This window comes from Anolis sagrei, chromosome 4 (assembly GCF_037176765.1).
Source record: "Anolis sagrei isolate rAnoSag1 chromosome 4, rAnoSag1.mat, whole genome shotgun sequence".
Lineage (NCBI taxonomy): Eukaryota > Metazoa > Chordata > Lepidosauria > Squamata > Dactyloidae > Anolis > Anolis sagrei.
Window position 1 is genome coordinate 66,208,678 of NC_090024.1, and position 19,257 is coordinate 66,227,934.

A 19,257-nucleotide genomic window follows, 5' to 3' on the forward strand; every position below is an offset into this window, starting at 1 on the left:
ACATAAATGCATGAAATCAAGTACGTATAAATATCCTCAAGCATGATTTGAGCCTGGGCCCCTTTGGACTTTTAGGCTATACAAAAGTGTACACATTTCCCTGCCATGTGTTGATAGACCAGGGAGTAACACTATGATCTAGCTGCTAAAGATTTCAACTTTTCTGAAACTTTCTTTGCCTGGTCTCCATTTCACATGAGTACATACAACCCATGCTTGACTCTATAAAAAAAAGATCAACACGAGAAGGGAATTTCATAATCTCTCAATGCTTATGAGGATCTGAATTCTGTTTCTACTCCCAAGTACAACAGACCAATTGAATCAATGGGACTACCCAGTGTATTGACTCACTATTCAACAATTTACTCTATGGGTTCACTTTTTTTAACCAATAGGATTCAAGACAATATCCTGAAGGCTTCCACTTAACATACAATAGTAGCATTCCTACTTTTGTCCAAATCAACTAGTACACAACAACCAAACTGTGTTAATATAAGAATCTTACAGGTATATACTATATATTTACAACATAATTACTTCCACTTAGCAATGCTTCCATTTGTTCAGTTGTGTGATAAAATTATATTTTAGGGCACGGGAGTATGTAACACAACCTGTATCATACCTAACTTAAGACTTAACCCCTCTGAGCATGACGGGACTAAAAATGCATAGACATAATCAGTGAATTTAATGTCTAACAGATAGTGAATATCTGTGCATAATATACGAAAATATTTAATTCATGCACTCCTTAAATGATAGCTATTTAGAACATGCATTATTCTCTGTTGTACAGGACTTTACCTTGACATTCTTGAATACCTTATGTTCAAGTGGGAGAAAATATAAGCATTGCAAAAGATTGTTTACCTTTCTGTTTGGAAGGCAATTTTATGAACTCCCTTAGCAAACGAAGCAAGAACCAAATTGTTTTATTTGGTTCAGTCATAGAAATATTTAAAAGAACTTACTTTTGTTCCACTGTTAACCCTGCAGTCTAATACTTATAAATGCTATTAGACTCTTAACATTGTTTTGAGAATCTTATTTAACACAATGTTAATTAGAAGTGATTATGGTTCAGTGTCTGTACAACATACATGTAAACTGACATCAAAATTACATGAAAACACATTTTAGGAGAGAAGCTACACATACTCAGATGTATATATGGGTATGTCCCTATTTATTATGATTCTTGGAATTAAGTACTGTGAATCATCCCAAAATGGGAGATCATCTACACATCTGCATGAGAGCAACACAAAATATTATAATCTGTAATGTGTTATTTTTTGGTGCACCAAGATCACCAGAGCTATTACTTTAATATAATGATTCATGACATAATTTTAGTTTAAAGACTAACATTTATTTCTCACTCCTGAAACAATCGAGAAGTCATGTCTAAGGATTTGTGACTATTTTGAATTTTTATTTTGCAAAAACAGCAGAAAAAGAATTTTCAAATGACATGCCAGTAATGAGAAACCCAGTGCGCAATATGGTAAGACGAGTGGATAAATGAGAGTGTTCTGGAAGAAGCAATGACCACCAGCACTGGAAGTATGATTCCCCACCATCAACTTTACTGAAATGGCCACTTTGTTCAAATGTCTGCTCACCAGCTCCCAAAACAGTTACTTTATTATAAACTCGAGACAGAAAACTGAATGTTGGTGAACAACAAAATATGGGCTTAAAGATAATCTAAAAAATGTGGTAGAAACAGTAAGAACTAGGAAGCACTGGAACCTAAGTGTTATAACTGGTAGTCAGTTATTACCATTGGTGGCATTGATTTTGAAGAGGCACAAATACAGGGCAAAAGGGAGAAATGCATCAAGAAGAAGGCATGTCAAGCAAACCCTTGTTGTGACTGTCTTCCATCTGGAAATCTATATCATCAATGTGACAGACCATGCGGATCCAGAATTCACGTTCATTTATGGACCCTCCCCTAAGACTGTATCTCTGGAAGACAATCATATGTGGCCACTAGCAATGGTTCATGATGATGGCTAATGCCAACACATTACTTTGCAAAAGTAGCAAGCAATACATTTCTTTTAAAAACAACAGTTCAATATCTGGGTGTCATGAATTAGGGAAGAACAGGCTAGAAAGTCCAGTGAAATCAAGGTGACTTAGACTGTGACTAGAAAGAAACCTGTAACGAATCAGCAATGGTGTAGCACAAGACTTGGCCTACATTTGTTTCCATCAAAGGTAAACTATATCCCTGGAGTATCATATTTTAGTGCCTTAAAATGGGGTGCACTGAGAGAAGTATGTGTAACTTGCCATTGCAAATCCAGATAGTTTTCTGTATATCATATAAGGCAAAGCTGAGAATCTGAGAACATACAGCTATGTATTTTGATTCAGTGGCATTTAAAGCCATGCAATCACAATATTCAAAGGCCAGGGGTGGGGGTGGATTACTATATTGGGGTGTGTCCCTTACAATTAAAAAGGGCCATGCTTTTTATATATAACTCCTACAACTTGTTTTTGCAACTTTTCTTGTACATAAACTGAGCTGTATTTGAAAATAAAATACCATTTCAGTACATTCTGAAACTCCCAAAGCAATATCCTGGATCTCAAGCAGTCGCAGGGAAGGTCAAAATCCCTCTTCTCGTGCCAAACAACAGAAAACAGAATGTCAAACCCACAGGAGTTTAAATAATGTGCATATTTGAAGGGTAGGAGAAAGGGAGGAGGAGGTGATGCATGGAGGAAAATCTAAACGACAACACCCAAGAGAATGCACCAAGTTGCTGGTGCACACAGAAGGTGTTTGGTGAACAGATAAAACCTTTTATCTTTACCTAGTAGACTTTAACAAATCTTATATCCAGTTTGATCCCTACTAATTTTCAAATGAATATCACAGTCTTAGTACAGATTTAATTTAATTACAAAGTTACATTTAAATCAAACATTACAGGAATTGAAAGATACAGAAAAAAAATAAGTAGAGGGCTCATAGAGAGTAGAAGTTCTCAGATATAAGTTTTCCCAGCATATACTAAACTTATATAAAGACAAGCAGAATTGGGCATTGGACAGAACAAAGGAAGCTTTCACTGAGTGTTGCATAAAATAGTAAGGACTAAATAAGCCTCTTAAAGAAACATCATTTAATATGGAAGCACCAAGAGATGTCAAAACCAGTCAATTAACTAAGCTGCCTCTAGGGTTCCAGTTCTTTGATATTTTAAGTATCAGTGAATAATCCCCAACTTCTGAACTATACAATACAGAATGGTTTTCTGTTTCATTTCACTAATTCTTCTCAGTGGATTATTTTCTAAGAGGTGGCCAATAAGGAACAAACCAGTAGTAGAACCAGTCTTACATTTCTGGTTCACAAGTACTGGTTTCACTTAAGGCTAGTTATTAAAGACATTTTAACTTGTGGAGATAGGATTGAATCTGGATCTTTGTGATTGCAAATAGATTTGTGTATGTATGTGATGTGTGCGTAATTTCCTGTCAATTTATGGTGACCCCATGAATTAGGTCTTTCTTGCACATGCAAGGAATATCCAGATATGGTTTTGTCAGTTCTTTTCTTTGAAACATAGCTGATAGCATTGTCAAAGGCTTTAGCACTTGGTATTGATTGGTGGTCTCCCACTTAGCTTCCATGATGTGATGGTACCTAGTGTTTTTAGGTCCTTCAAATGCTTTATATCTCAATCATTGCTCCTGTAATATTTACAGCTACAATTTTTTTTAAAACAATGTCTTGGCAAATTGAAATTCTGAACAAGATCTACTTATCAGTGTGTACTCATACTATTATTTTAAAAGGCCACTTGCCTGGGTTTAGGGCACTCTGTGTTCCTCTTAATTGTTTCTTTCCACCCAACTACACGGCAACACTATAGTTCCTAGTATCATAACAGACTCCCTCCTCATATCATTATGTTTTCCACCTTTTCAGTAACACTCAATTGAATATTTCACTCACAACTTGTAGTCAACATTAACTATAGATCTGTCAGCCCAACTTTTACTGAATTAATGTCAATTACAGCTCTGGGCCAACAAAGAAATATGTGGTTTATTAAAAGAGAAATAACAAACCTTTCCGGATTAATTTTCTTGTTTTTATGTAGGGGCACTGTACGTAGATATTGAACCATATTAGCTAGAGCAGGGATCCTCAAACTAAGGTCTGAGGGCTGAATATGGCCCTCCAAGGTCATTTACATGGCCCTTGCTCAGGGTCAACCTAAGTCTGAAACGATTTGAAAGCACACAGCAACAACAATACCATCTCATCAAAGCAGACCCACATTTCCCATTGAGATACTAATAAATTTATATTTGTTAAAATTGTTTTTCATTTTAATTATTGTATTGTTTTACATGTTTTTTGCACAACAAATAAGATATATGCAATGTGCATAGGAATTCATTCATGCTCTTTTCAAATTATAATCCGGCCCTCCAACAGTTTGAGGGGCTGTGACTTGGCCCTCTGTTTAAAAAGTTTGAGGACCCCCCTGAGCTAGAGGCTTACTGCAGCTTGTCGCTACTCATTCAGTCAATGTGGCATAAAAATGCTACCAACAGTACTCTTAAAATGCTCCTGTACACATATGGGCTGGCACAATGATATTATAAATGCCTATTGTTGTGAAGACTGTAACGGTGCAATTTCACTTCATTATATGCTTGTGTCTCTTAAAAGTACTGCTAGAGGTGTATAGGTTTAACCTACCATGGATCCACTGATTCCAGGATAAACTCCCCCATACTGATGGCACTATAACTATCTATAGTGTCACTGTCTACATAGATCGGTTGGTTATTCTCAAGGAAAAGAAAGCTGTGGCAATTCCTTGTCCTCTGACAGTGAATACAGATGATGCTCCCCATATATCACTAGATACAGATGATGCTCCCCATATATCAGTGTTGAAAAAAAAAAAGAACAAAATGAATTCAATTAACATGCATATTATAATACATTAATATGGATCGTCTATAACAGCTTTGTAGCATTTGTAAAGCACTCATCAATACCACTGTGCTTCAAATCCATTATGTAATTTAACTATGAGGGAACTCCATAATTCTAAAACAGCCATTGCCTAATGCTGTGGCATGATGCTTTATTATTGATCTGCACTAAATCAAGTGGATGATCTAGCTGTCATGTTGGATAATTGAAAGAATCCAGCACATATCTTGATTCATGCACACCTAATCAATATGTTATATACTGCTTGCATCAAGGACCGCTAATTATTTTACACAGGGATTAAAGTAAAATAAAGAAATATATTGTTAAACGAATAAATGAATATCTAAAGTCATATTCGACTTTACCAGTGCCAGTTTCAGTGAACAAGCATCAAGATACGGCAGTGTTAAAAGTCATTATTATAATAGAATCATAGAATCCTAGAGTTGGAAGAGACCTCATGGCCCATCCAGTCCAACCCCCTGCCAAGAAGCAGGAATATTGCATTCAAATCAACCCTGACAGATGGCCATCCAGCCTCTGTTTAAAAGCTTCCAAAGAAGGAGCCTCCACCACACTCCGGGGCAGAGAGTTCCACTGCTGAACGGCTCTCACAGTCAGGAAGTTCTTCCTCATGTTCAGATGGAATCTCCTCTCTTGTAGTTTGAAGCCATTGTTCCGCGTCCTAGTCTCCAGGGAAGCAGAAAACAAGCTTGCTCCCTCCTCCCTGTGGCTTCCTCTCACATATTTATACATGGCTATCATATCCCCTCTCAGCCTTCTCTTCTTCAGGCTAAACATGCCCAGCTCGTTAAGCCGCTCCTCATAGGGCTTGTTCTCCAGACCTTTTATCATTTTAGTCGCTCTCCTCTGGACACATTCCAGCTTGTCAATATCTCTCTTGAATTGTGGTGCCCAAGAACTGGACACAATATTCCAGATGTGGTCTAACCAAAGCAGAATAGAGGGGTAGCATTACTTCCCTAGATCTAGACACTATGCTCCTATTGATGCAGGCCAAAATCCCATTGGCTTTTTTTGCCGCCACATCACATTGTTGGCTCATGTTTAACTTGTTGTCCACGAGGACTCCAAGATCTTTTTCACACGTACTGCTCTTGAGCCAGGCATCCCCCATTCTGTATCTTTGCATTTCGTTTTTCCTGCCAAAGTGGAGTATCTTGCATTTGTCACTGTTGAACTTCATTTTGTTAGTTTTGGCCCATCTCTCTAATCTGTCAAGATCGTTTTGAATCCTGCTCCTGTCCTCTTATACTGGAAGTCACCACAGTACTTCTAATAGTAATCGGTTAACAAAATATTATTAGTGTAATTCTATGCAAGGCTTTCAGAGGTACCATTAAATACACTGGGGCTTCTCCCAGAGATATGAATATTGTAAATGACAGTAACCTAAAATCTTGGTTGCTATCCCTTCAGAAGTTTTCAAATAAATATTTTATATAACTTTAGTGATATTCCCAACCTTCCCACTCACTATTACCATATCAGAAATCCAGTGGGAGTCTGTTTTCTTTTCTAGAATGTTTTTAAGTTGAATTTTTGATAAGCAAACCAAAGCAGAAAAGAATCCTAATACTGAATATGAACTGGCAGTGAATACCAACTATGTGTTCTGAGATTCTGTCTTACATTTTCATCATAGCATATATGAGATCTGGAGCAATAAAGGAAAATTTGGTGGTTTTGATAGAGGAAATGAAAACATTTTGAGTGTGATGCAACTATCATTTGCTCAATTTCTTCAAGAAAGAACTGAGCTGTCATTCTGTTCCTTATAACTCTCTCTTTTCAGTCTAATGTTGTTTGATCGGTCCGAACTGCAAAAAGAGGTCACGCTTTCAGTTTCTGAAAAGATCCTAAGAGAACACCTTGTCAAGAATAAGTGGATTATTTTCAGGAAAAATCTAAGTGAAACATCAAACATAGCAAGATTTCTAGCACAAACCCTCATGTGTTTGTGGAAGTTATACAAATATAACATCTACATAAGATTTTCATCTAATGTGAATCACAATGAGAACAAAATACTGCTTGCACAATGTCCAATAAGATACAGCTTGATTGGCTGGCCAGAAGGCATTCAAGGTCAATAAAAAAACACAGTCATGAGAGTAGCTCTGTTTTAAAAGTATAATCATGGATTTTAACCAGGAGTTGTCTGTTCCCAGAGTTAATACAGTCTGTTACTTTATCCCCAATAAGCACAGAAAAGATGGTATCTAAAACAGTAAGCAAAGCAGTTACAGTAAGCAGGAGAAATGAGTGCCTAACAAGACAAGAGATGAATAATCACCTTGCCAGATAAAGCTGAAAGTCTAACACTTTATCATTGCTAGAGATAAGCAGCTGACTGTTCTAATTAATTCAAAGAATAATGAGATGGGGTACAAGATAATGTGCTTTATTATCTTTATTATCCTTGCTAGTGGCTGCATATTGAACTAGGCTGCTGCAGAAATAGGTTTCTATAATTTTAACACATATAAATGTCATTTCTCTATTTCTGGTGTTGTACAATTTAACAACCCACATTAATAGAATTAGTTCTTTGCTAGTCTAAGCATGAGGATTATAGATGGGGTGTGCAATGAATGTGGCCCGCATAGATTTTTTTCTTGGATTTTGATTCTGATCTAAATTTCATTTATAAATATCTAACTTCGTTTAAAGAAAAGAGAAGGGAGAACTGCCATGGGTACAGGATCAAATGTAAAGAGACTATTCAAAAGAAATAAAAGCCTATAAAGCCCGAAATGGTTCTAGCCCAGTTTTCCTGCTGAACAGGAAACAGTTTCCCTCTATGATCCACCTCGGATATTATGATCTTCTGGGGAGGCCCTGCTCTTGGTCCCACCCCCTTCACAGGTGCAATTGGTGGAGACAAGGGACAGGGCCTTCTCAGTGGTGGCCCCTTGGTTATAGAAATCCCCCCCTAGTGAAATTAGAACAGACCCCTCCCTCCTGACCTTCAAGAAGAAAGTAAAAATGTGGTTATGGGGCCAAGCTTTTGGATAACAAGTGTTTTAGTGCAACAAGAAAACAATTAGTAGTTGAATGACAAATTGAACAGCCTTGGATTATGATTTTGGATGGTGTGATTTTAATTATTGGTTTACAACTGTGTTGTTTTAATGTTTTTGATTTTAATGTAACTACATTTTATTGTATGTTTATTTATGGCATCAAATTGCTGCCTATTTTGTAAGGTCGCTCTGAACTCCCTTTGGGATGAGAAGGTCAGGATATAAATGAAGTAAATAAATAATAAATTGCCCAGTATCACTGTTTTCCCAAAGAAGAAGCAGAAAGAACACTTAACCTCATAGTTGCCTAAGAAGAAGCAACTATACAGCTAGCCAATATACAGTGATTGGACTATTAGACCAACACTCTAGCGGTTATAATCTGCATTCTGAAACTGCATTTTATATAGTGTGCTTTAAGTTCCGTCATAGAAGAAAGGCAAACATAAATGTAATTTTAACTCCAAAAAGCCACACAAATGAACATAAATGAACTCTCACTAAGCTTATTGATCTTCAGGGTGCCAACACAACCATTTTGCTCCCAGTCTAGGCCACTTCCATGATTAAAATTGAGAGAAAGTTGTCAGAGCCACAGACCCTTTGATCATTGCGTTAGAGTGTATACACTTCAGGCAGACTTCAGGCTGCATATGTGTTCTTTTTTTTCTTTTCTTTTTAGAACACTGATGCTTATCAACCACAGCCAGACACAAAGGGGTGGTTCAGGGAATAGTTTTATTACCTACAGGTAATGGGGAAGGAACAAAAGAAGCAAACGCCTACAAAAACACAAGCAATGGTCTTAAAGGTCTTACAGAAGCAAGCCGCAATCCAGACTGATTAAACAACAACAAAAAGAGAGGGCGGAAAACAGAGAAGGGTGGGTATGATCAGGAACTGTGATGAAGAGAAAACAAGATGTTCACATATTGACTTGAAAATTATCCAATTTTTTGTTGTGAGCTTCTTGTGTGTATGTTTACTTTATAGACACAAGCAGCACTTCTATTGCACTTCCATAGCATGTTTTGTTAATTTATTTCAAACAAGGAGCTATTTTGGATTTTATGCATGATGTCAGGTGCTAGGAGCAGAGTAGTTAATAGTATGCTTTAACTTTCAAAGGAGGATTGTCCTTCCCCTTCAAGCCTGGCACATACAACTGATACTTATCACTAGGAAGTATAATCATCTAGTTCTAGCAGCACTTGTACTAATTGGAAACATATACTGTGCTTAAAATATATTTCGGCAAGATTCAGCAGAATTCTTTTCCTAGCATAATGACTTCTGCCAGCTTTTTGTGTCGAAAGCATTGCATAAATAAGTATAAAACTGTTAAAATAGAGGAAGCACAAGTGGCTAAATAATATTAGACCAAAAACGGGCAACAGCAACCACATTGTCGGTAGCTTTAAATAGTTCTTCCTCTTTGCATGAGGCAGGGCATTGTGGACAAGCATACATCTGGTGAGTTGTTTGTTCTGCTCCACAGTCACACAAGGTGGAGGATTCTTCTGCTAGTGCCATTTTGCCAGGTTGTCTTTTGATCAGCCCAGTCGACTTCTGAGTCTGTTCAGGGACTTCCAAGTTGCCCATTCTTGGTTTGCCCCTTGAGAAAGACCCTCATGCGGGCCATCCAGTTGGGATTTCCTGGTTTAGCTGCCCAGAGGGATACTCTTGTTGTTGCTGGGGAAACATTAAGAGGAGTGGTGGTTTTCCTTGAATTGAGGCTACTGGGAGGGGGCTGACAGCCATGCAGTGGATGGCTTTCACAGTGTTCAACCTTATTTCTCTCATAGTTGGCAGCAACTTCCCATCGCAAATCGGGAGGGGATGGGGCAATGCCAGCTAGCTTTCCCCAGTTCAGCTTCTGTCAGCTGAACTGGGGAAAGGCAATTTCCCCTTCCAACCATGCCCGCTACAGAGGAACAGGGATGTCTTAAATGTTCTCAATCTATAAATTTGGTGGCCAGACAATGCAACCTTGTTCCATGACCAAAGTAGCCCCACCAAGACTGTTTGCATAGTATTTAATATGGTCTCTTTATATAGAAAGAATGAAGAATAGTCTGTCCCTCCATGTATTGCTTGACTGCATCATCTTGCCCTGATGACTACAAAATATTCGAGTCAATTTTCTTCTCTATAATACAAAAATGACAGGAAACTGGGACAGAACTGCAGTCAATTTCTAATAAATAAGTTCCTGGCAAAATTTAAAAAAAATCTGCTATAAGCCTGTAAAGGTCACTGAATGGTTCTGACACAGTGGGGTAAATCTTTTGCAAGTTTCCTTCTGTTATCACTACTGGAAGGATTGATACTGGCCTACAAATATTCTCCCTGTGTGTGAGGGAAAACACTTCTCTCTCTTTTGAGTCATGAATCTTTCCTGCAGTCTTTCATAGATAAAGAAGTACAGGCAAGCTAATCCCTACATTAATGCTAACTAAGGAAGGCAGCAAGTGTGAAAACCTGGAAAGAAGCCCTCCCAACTAGCATTGCCAAATGCGTTTCAAGGTAAGAGTTCTGTAACTTCTATGCTTAACAGATTTTCAAACAGGAAAAGGCACCATAAAGCTTCTCCAAGCAGGGCACATGTGTCTGTCCTTCATCGCCTTTGAAACACCAACATTTAGTTGTACCTGTCCATTCTCAACATGATACTGTCCTCAATTGCTTCCCATAACAAGAATAGAGGTGTGTGCTTCTTTGTGCCTCTCCTCCCTCCTTTTCCACCAGGAAGGCAATATGGGTGTTGGGAGGGGATGACTGAGGCTGAAAGTTGGAGTCTGGAAGATGAAGAAATGTGTGCCTCATTCTGATGGAAGATCTGTTAAGCATTAAAGTTGTAGCACCCCCATCCAGGATCCAGTCTAGTAATGTTATTTTCACCCCATCCCAGTTTTTCTTGCCCTTCTATTCCTTGAAATGTTTGTCTGCCTGTGAAAATGTGTAATTAGTTCCTTCTTCCTTGAACTTAGAGGACAAGGCAATCTCACATGTGGTAAGGGACTTATATAAGGATGCCGAGGGCAAGCTTCCTTTCATTGCTATTTTTAAAGAGATAAAATGTAGCTCTAACTTAAACATAGCACAGAACAAATAAGAGCCATTTATCATTTCATTTTTCAGTATGTTTACATACAGTTTGCCTTGAGTTAGCCAGTGCCTTGATCTAAGAGATTATTTTTTCTGACAGAAAACCCAACAGGCAGTTATTGACTGAGAATAAGGCTGTTTATTATAGTATAACATGATATGCTCTTTTACCTTATCTCTGATCACTTACACCATCAATAAATGATCAAACAGAAATTTCTTCCCATTCAAGAAGAATGGCTAGCAAGTAAAACAAATTCACACTGCACTCCTGAATAAATGACAAACCAGTGAAAATTCAGAGGGCGTTGCAAATTCAGATTATAATTTGAAAAAAAATGAATTAATTCCTATGCAGACTGCACATATCTTAACTGTAGTGCAAAAAACACTTAAAAACAATACAATAATTAAAATGAAGAACAATTTTAACAAATATAAACTTATTAGTATTTCAATGGAAAGTGTGGGCCTGCTTTTAGCTGATGAGATAGGATTGTAGTTGTTGTTGTGTGCTTTCAAGTTGTTTCAGACTTAGTTTGACCCTGAGCGAGGGCTGGGTAAATGTCCTTGGAGGGCCATATCCGGCCCCCGGGTCTTAGTTTGAGGACCCCTGGTCTAGTGAGATAGATAAACATAGATGCAAGCAGTCCCCAAGTTAAGAACAAGATAAGTTCTGCAGGTTTGTTATTGAACTTGTAAATAAGTTGGAGCAGGTACATTTTGAAGTGTAACTGGATAGCATGGGAAAGGGTTAATGCCACCATGGTGTTTGCTGTGCTGTCTGTGCTCCTGTTCAGAAGATTTCAGCTCACTTTCTGACCCTGTGACAATTGGATTTTTAACATTTTGGCTTGTTTTGGAAACAAGAATTGATGATAAAGCTTCAGTAGAGACATCTTTTCCTCAGGATAACTCTTTAAGAAATGAATATCCTTTCCTACACAGATTTGTCTCACTTCATGTTGTCTCACTTCTGTTCTTAACTATGAGTTGTTTGCAAGTTGGAATTTCCTATATAGTTCTCAAATAAAGCCCAATAAATTCTTACCTCTGTCTCTGAACAACGGGAATGTTCTGATTTACCTGAAATAAAAAAAAATATCTTTACTCGGGGAGTCAAAAACAAGATTAGAAAACTCATTCTAATGTATGAATTTCCTACATATACACAAGAAACATGTAGACTATTTCAAGCTACATAATAACATTTGGAAAGGATTCTCCTAAATCAGCATTTCTCAACCTGGGGGTCGGGACACCTGGGGGGGGGGTCACGAGAGGGTGTCAGAGGGGTCACCAAAGACCATCCGAATACACAATACTTTCTGTTGGTCATGTGAGTTCTGTGTGGGAAGTTTGGCCCAATTCTATCATTGGTGAGGTTAAGAATGCTCTTTGATTGCAGATGAACTATAAATCCCAGCAACTAAGCCTACCAAATGTTCAAGGTCTATTTTTCCCAAACTCAACCAGTGTTCACATTTCGGCATATTGAGAATTTGTGCCAAGTTTGGTCCGGATCCATCATTGTTTGAGTCCACAGTGCTCTCTGGATGTAGGTGAACTACAACTCCAAAAACTCAAGGTCAATGCCCACCAAACCCTTCCAGCATTTTCTGTTGTTAATGAGAGTTCTATGTGGTTCAGTTTCATCATTGGTGGAATGCAGAATGCTCTTTGATTGTAGATGAACTATAAATCCCAGCAACTAAGCCTACCAAATGTTCAAGGTCCATTTTTCCCAAACTCAACCAGTGTTCACATTTGGGCATATTGAGTATTTGTGCCAAGTTTGGTCCAGATCCAACATTGTTTGGGTTCACAGTTCTCTCTCGATGTAGTTGAACTGCAACTCCGAAATTCAGTCAATGCCCACCAAACCCTTCCAGTATTTTTTGTTGGTCATGGGAGTTCTGTGTGCCAAGCTTGGTTCCGTTCCATCGTTGGTGGAGTTCAGAATGTTCTTGGATTGTAGGTTTACTATAAATCCCAGCAACTACAACTCCCAAATGACAAAATTAATCCCCTCCCAACCCCACCAGTATTCAAATTTGGGCATATTGGGTATTTGTGCCAAACTTAATTCAGTGAATGAAAATACATCCTGCATATCAGATTTTTAAACTGCAATTCATAACAATAGCAAAATGACAGTTGTGAAGTAGCAACTAAAATAATTTTATGGTTGGGGATCACCACAACATGAGAAACTGTATTAAGGGGCCGCGACATTAAGGAAGGTTGAGAACCACTGACCCAAATGCTGCTTTCTATATATGTGTGTGTATAAAGATGTGCAGATGGATGTATACATGATTGCGTACACAGACAAACACTCTAAAGGTCAACAGCCAAAGACATGTCTGAACATGGAGCATGACTCCTTGAACCCAACGCACTTTATCAGAGATTCAGGATATCTGCATGCCCATCCCCCTCCAAACACCCCACCTTGTCATGCCCAGCACTTTAAATTTTAATTGTTACAATTGGCCCGGCCATTTTTTTAAATTGCGTCATTGGGTGTTGTTAATTGTTATTGCTTTGTTTTTTGAGTTATTGTGTTGTTGTTGCTGCTGCTGTTTTATTGTTGTATTTGGGCTCGGCCTCTTGTAAGCCGCACCGAGTCCTTCGGGAGATGGTAGTGAGGTACAAATAAAGGTTTATTATTATTATTATTATTATTATTATTATTATTATTATTATTATTATCCCACATCTTTGGACTTTCCAGTATAGTACACTCAGTGGCAGTGATATTTTAGTACAAATGTCTATGACTGGATCTGAATAGTTGTGTAGCTGTTTTGGACAGAAGAATGAGGCAGGTAAGAGCAAGTATTTCCAACACATAATTTCAAAGCAAAGGGTTTGCAGCTCATGGGCTACACCTGTCAGCAGGACAAAAAGGACTGTAGTAAACCCAAAGGGTGTTGCAGCTCAAAAATGTCTTCTTTTCCAAATTCTCTTATTTCAATGCAGTTGAAATGTGAGTAAGAAAAAGAGCATTCTAATGCTTCCCCCCACCTGTTGCTACAAAGTTGAGATGGCATTCAATGTTGTATACACATCTGAAAAGAGAAAAACCTGTCTTGTTTCTCACTTCCCAAAAAGCCAGCACAACACTTTATCTTCCCATCCCAAGGGATGGAAAAACTGGAGCAATACCAATCCTCTCCCTTCACACAGATGGCATCTGAAGTAAATTTAAAAATACTACCTCTGTTCCTCATGTAACTTGGGTAGAGTGACCATTTTGTATATCTGACACAGGCAACTTCTGTAGTCCATAGCTAGAGAAGCATGAGGCAATTGTTCTTGCCTTGGTTGTGTATGTATTCGACATTTCAAGGCTGTGGTCACAGATACCTTCCTATATGCATTTTTAAAAAGAATCTTGTATTGTATTTGTAATCCAGTGGCATATGAAATACAGGGAATCTGCACTGAGTGGTTATAATACTTTGATACCACTTTGATTATAACCATGTCATTTTATAGAATCCTAGGATTTGTAGTTTGCTACGCAGGTCATGTCCACTCCCCTGATTTATAACAGAGGTAAGTACCTTACCAGTGATAAATCTCATGATTCTATGAGATCAAGCCATACACTTGTGTAACATGGAAACATTCATAGTTAGGTTAGTCTATATCTAAAGAGCACTACTCTTTTTAGATTACGCATTTTAACAGCAACAGAGGTACTTGTCACTAATTTTCTGTTTCCTAGTATGGGCTAATGAGTTTAACCTCGCTCAAAGAAACACTTTCATAATAGTATTTCCTGTTAGTGATCTATCAAGTCAGATAAGGCGAAAGAACAGGGTTATATTATCTGTTATATCATAAGAGTTGTTCAACAGTCAGAGTATGGTGGAAGCTCTTTCCTTAGAGGCTTTAAACAGAGGTTGGATGGCCCATGTGGTCTCTTCCAACTCTATGATTCTATGATTCATCTAGCCACATTTTCTGCTGACCATACATTTGTCCCAGATTTCCATTTCCGGTCCCTGTCTTTAGCTCAAAGCAGTCGAATACAATCTCAATTCTGTCTTTTCCTGTCAATCTAATTTCGCCTGTCACATGTGTAGACATCTTCTCCTTTCTATTTACTTATTTCATTATTTCATGCTTATGCAACTTTCACTATAAGACATTCAAGCTGGCACACATAACTGATCCTTTTTTACTTTTTCAACAAACCTGTAACACATAATTCTCTCCCTTCTTTTCACAGAATTATAAACACATATAAGTATCTCTCCCTACAGAAATATTTAGTTAAAAGGCAAAATATTTACATAATTTTAAGAAAGATCAAGCTATCCTCTTTGCAACATCTTTTTGAGATGGGTTAGTTTAAGAAATATTTGTCATAAAGTCAGCCAATAACTTTGTCATGGTCCAATATTCTAGCCACCCATTAAAATCATAGAAGCTTGCAGCATGGAAACTACTTTTTCTTCCTCTTTTTTTAGTGCATTCTAGCACCAACCAATTCTCAGTGCATAAGCCACTTTTGCCACCCAGTGCAAAGCACCTCTTGCCCAGTGCAAATGAACTGTTGAATATTTTATACAACAGCTCTTCATGGGCTGGGTAATACTGAGAGTACTAAAAGGATTGAGGAAGAATGAGAGACCTCATACTTTGTCAGCTGCTGTTCTGATGGGAGGAGGAAGTAAAAGCTACACCAACTTAAAATAACCAGGTGGATGGGGAGTCTCTTCAAGAAGGGACTATCTCCATATGGGCTGATTTTAGTAAGCCTATCTTTAAATTCACAAGTGGTGTATTCAAGAAGCACATTATTGTAAATTTCACTTATCAGGTTTGTCAATGTAGAATTCTAGACATGCGTCAATTTTTCTCACTTTCCAGGAAAAGATATTCTGTTTTTCTGAAGACTTGGCATTTGACTCACACAATTTATGACTCAATTTCAACAGAAGAACTCATAAAGAATGCACATGTAGAACACTCCCATCTTCCTTCCTCCTTCATACTCCCTTCTATGGTTAACTGGAAACAAACATTAATTGATTTCTAGTATCTTTTATATGTAAGCTATGAACAATGGCACCAACTGAAATCATAAGCACATTCACTTAGCAGAAGACTGCGCTCTTAAATAACTAATGGATCTGAATTTAAATGTTAGGTATAGATCTAGAGAGGTCTTTCAGAAAGCTGCTATATTTTACTTTCAACACTAAGGTGTAAAAAAATCTTTAGTCAGCTGATGATGAAACACTCTTGAGTGGATTGCTCTATACCAGTGAATACCAAAGCAAGTAAGATATGTATTCTTTCCAAATATGTTGCAATATCCTTGATTACATTAAAGATCCATGAGAGTGGAAGGAATGGTCAACCTTCCAACATGGTAGAGGCTTAAAGAGAAAATGGAGCATGATCTCAAATATCTTATCAAACTGGGGTGAATGTAAACAGCAAAATAATAAACAAATATTTTCTCAAATGTAAGGAGCAAAGCAACTGCAGATCAGCCAAGCTCAGTTTTCTGCCTACCTAGGAATTAACTACAAACTTGCTTAGGTAGAGCAGGCCCGAAGAGGATGCAAATGACACATGGTCCAAACAAGGCAAATGCAGGAGAATCTGGTGAAAGAAGGCTCTTGCTCTTGAACCCATGAACTCTAAATACACAGCACTCATCAGGCGCATTGATGATATTGAGGACAACACAAATGCAGCCTTCCAGCCATGATCATTGCATAAGAACATGATTAAGAAACTAGAACAATCAAATTATCATCTCCAAAGTAAAGCTGAAGACCTAAAAATGGGTGGCAGTGTCTCAATATTTACTTGGGGGGGGGGGGGGGTTCTAGAGCACTAGAAAAAAGAAGATATGCTAATGTTTATACTTATCTGGATGAATTAAACCTATCTCAAGCTGTGCCCGAAAAAAATTAAATATTGAGCAAGTAAACATATCCATCACCTTGAACTTGAACTCTACCCAGAGATACCACCCAAAGAAGATGCAAACTTTTAATAGATTTTCTGTTGTGCATGATTTAAACTACAAGAACTGCAAAATACGAGGCCTTCCAAGAACTCTCTCTCTAGAGACCTATGGAAACTGCCATTTCAAACCCTTTACACTCTTGTTCCAACAAGGAGGGATGAAATATGAATAAGGCTTCCCTTTTAACTTAATTACTGCATAGAAAGACATTGTCATGATTATAACAACTAAAACACACATGATCAGTCCTGGGTATTTAAGTCTCTCAGTAAGCTGAAGGAGGAGGCAAGAAGCAAAGACAAATTCCCAGCTCAAAAAGGAGATAGATAACTATCTTCAGGCTGGAATAATAAGAGAACAGCAGAAGAGCATCTCCTTGAGCTTTAGACTGCTTAAGACAAAGGAAAATTAATAAGTTTCAGCTCGGTGATTGTGACTTTTGTCATCTGTTCTGATCATTATTCTCTTTGTGATCCTTAGAGCCTATTCCTGTTTTCCAGTATTTTCCTTGCTGTGCTGATCTTGTTTTCTCACACTTTCCCTAATAATAGGAGGCACACATTTAATTTTGCTACCTCCTTAAAATGTAGCAAACTTGCAATAAAAATAATTACTTTATCTTCACTACCTTCCTTAAAACTGCATGCTCCAATATGAGGCTTTTTATGTTTCTCACCAGGTTTTTTTTAGATTTGTGTTTTCCAGCTGCAATGCTAAAGATGAATACCCTGCCACATGTTTCCAGAGAAGATGGGATATCATTGAGCTTATTGAGATCAAGTACAACCCTTAGATTCTTACTGTCTTAGATTTAATATGTTTAACAAAATTCTTATTTTGATATTTGTTCTAAGGCTTATGGATGTGGCTTATTTACAGTCTAAGACACTTTGCACTCAATCCTCCTCTCCAGTCTGATGAACGCTCAATTAACTCTGCAGACAAATCACATGCATTTAGCATGAACTAAAGGACATTCTGTTCCATTTTCACTGAAAAAATGGAAATAAAAGATCCGCTGTTTTTATATCTACATCCTATGTCTATGTTTGTTTGTGTTTTATAATGTATGTTCTTATTTCATGTTACTTTTTCTTTATTAAACTTTTTTTAAAGATACATAAAATTTCAAATTAAAGTGCAAAACACAAAATTAAATTGTCATTTTTAAAAAGTGCCATGAGAAAAGATGAAACTTGCAACATCAGAGTCTCTGTCTAGCCTCAAACGGCTATAATTACGGTCTTAAGATTCAGCTCTGTAATGTCTAAAAGCTCTATAGTCTGCCCTTTCACAACCTCCAGTAGAAAAGCTCTTGACAATGTTTGACTGACTTTTAAAAGTTGCATGAGAGTTGTTTGTGTGGGTAAGGTTTCACATGATCAACTGCTTTGCCATCCAAAGCAAATTCCTTAGTGATTCTTTTGCATATAGAAAACAACACTCCAGTGACAAATGACAATAGTTTGACATGCTACTGTCTTTGTTGAGGGACTGGTGTTGGGATATCCACACCATGTGAATTTCCTACTGCAGTGTGAAGTAAGGCAGTTATTAGAGCTAACAAAGTAAATTTCTTCAATATTGTAATCAATGTTGATAGAGTTTTTAAAATAAATTAAAGGTGTCCAATATGGACGGATATACATAAAGTACACCCTCTCTCCAATAGTGTCTATCTGAATCCAACACAAGCCCTTTAAATAATGCTATCCATTTCTAGTTTCCTCAGTTTTATTTTCTCTTCTAGAATTATACATCAGCTGCAATTAGTATCATGTCAGCAATTAGCAGGCTACACACATATCCCACTTCATCTGCAAAGCATGGTCATTTCATCTTCAATTATACTGGTAGCTTCACAGGATAGTTTTGCAAGGGAAAACTACTTTTTGTAACTTTTGTAACTGTGCACAGATAAATAAAGGTTGCTTACCTGTAACCGTATTTCTTCGAGTGTCCATCCGTGAAATTCACACTTATGGGTTATCCCTTCGCGCGTGTGCAGCAATCCGGAACTTTCTAGATTTTAAATGATTTTTTAAGTGATTATTTGAGTACAACACAAGCCCCGCCCATCCCCCGCCCCCCCCCCCCGATATATAGGC

General features: G+C 37.7%; 1 protein-coding gene across 2 annotated transcripts in view; it reads right to left on the reverse strand.

Moving 5' to 3' along the window:
* SPIRE1 (spire type actin nucleation factor 1) overlaps positions 1 to 19,257 on the reverse strand; it is a 107,770-nt gene that overhangs the window by 68,264 nt on the left and 20,249 nt on the right. For both annotated transcript variants that reach the window (XM_067467469.1, XM_060775021.2), the window contains exon 2: positions 12,200 to 12,234. In XM_067467469.1, the coding sequence (XP_067323570.1) occupies positions 12,200 to 12,234 (35 nt within the window). The remainder of the gene's footprint in view (positions 1 to 12,199; positions 12,235 to 19,257) is intronic.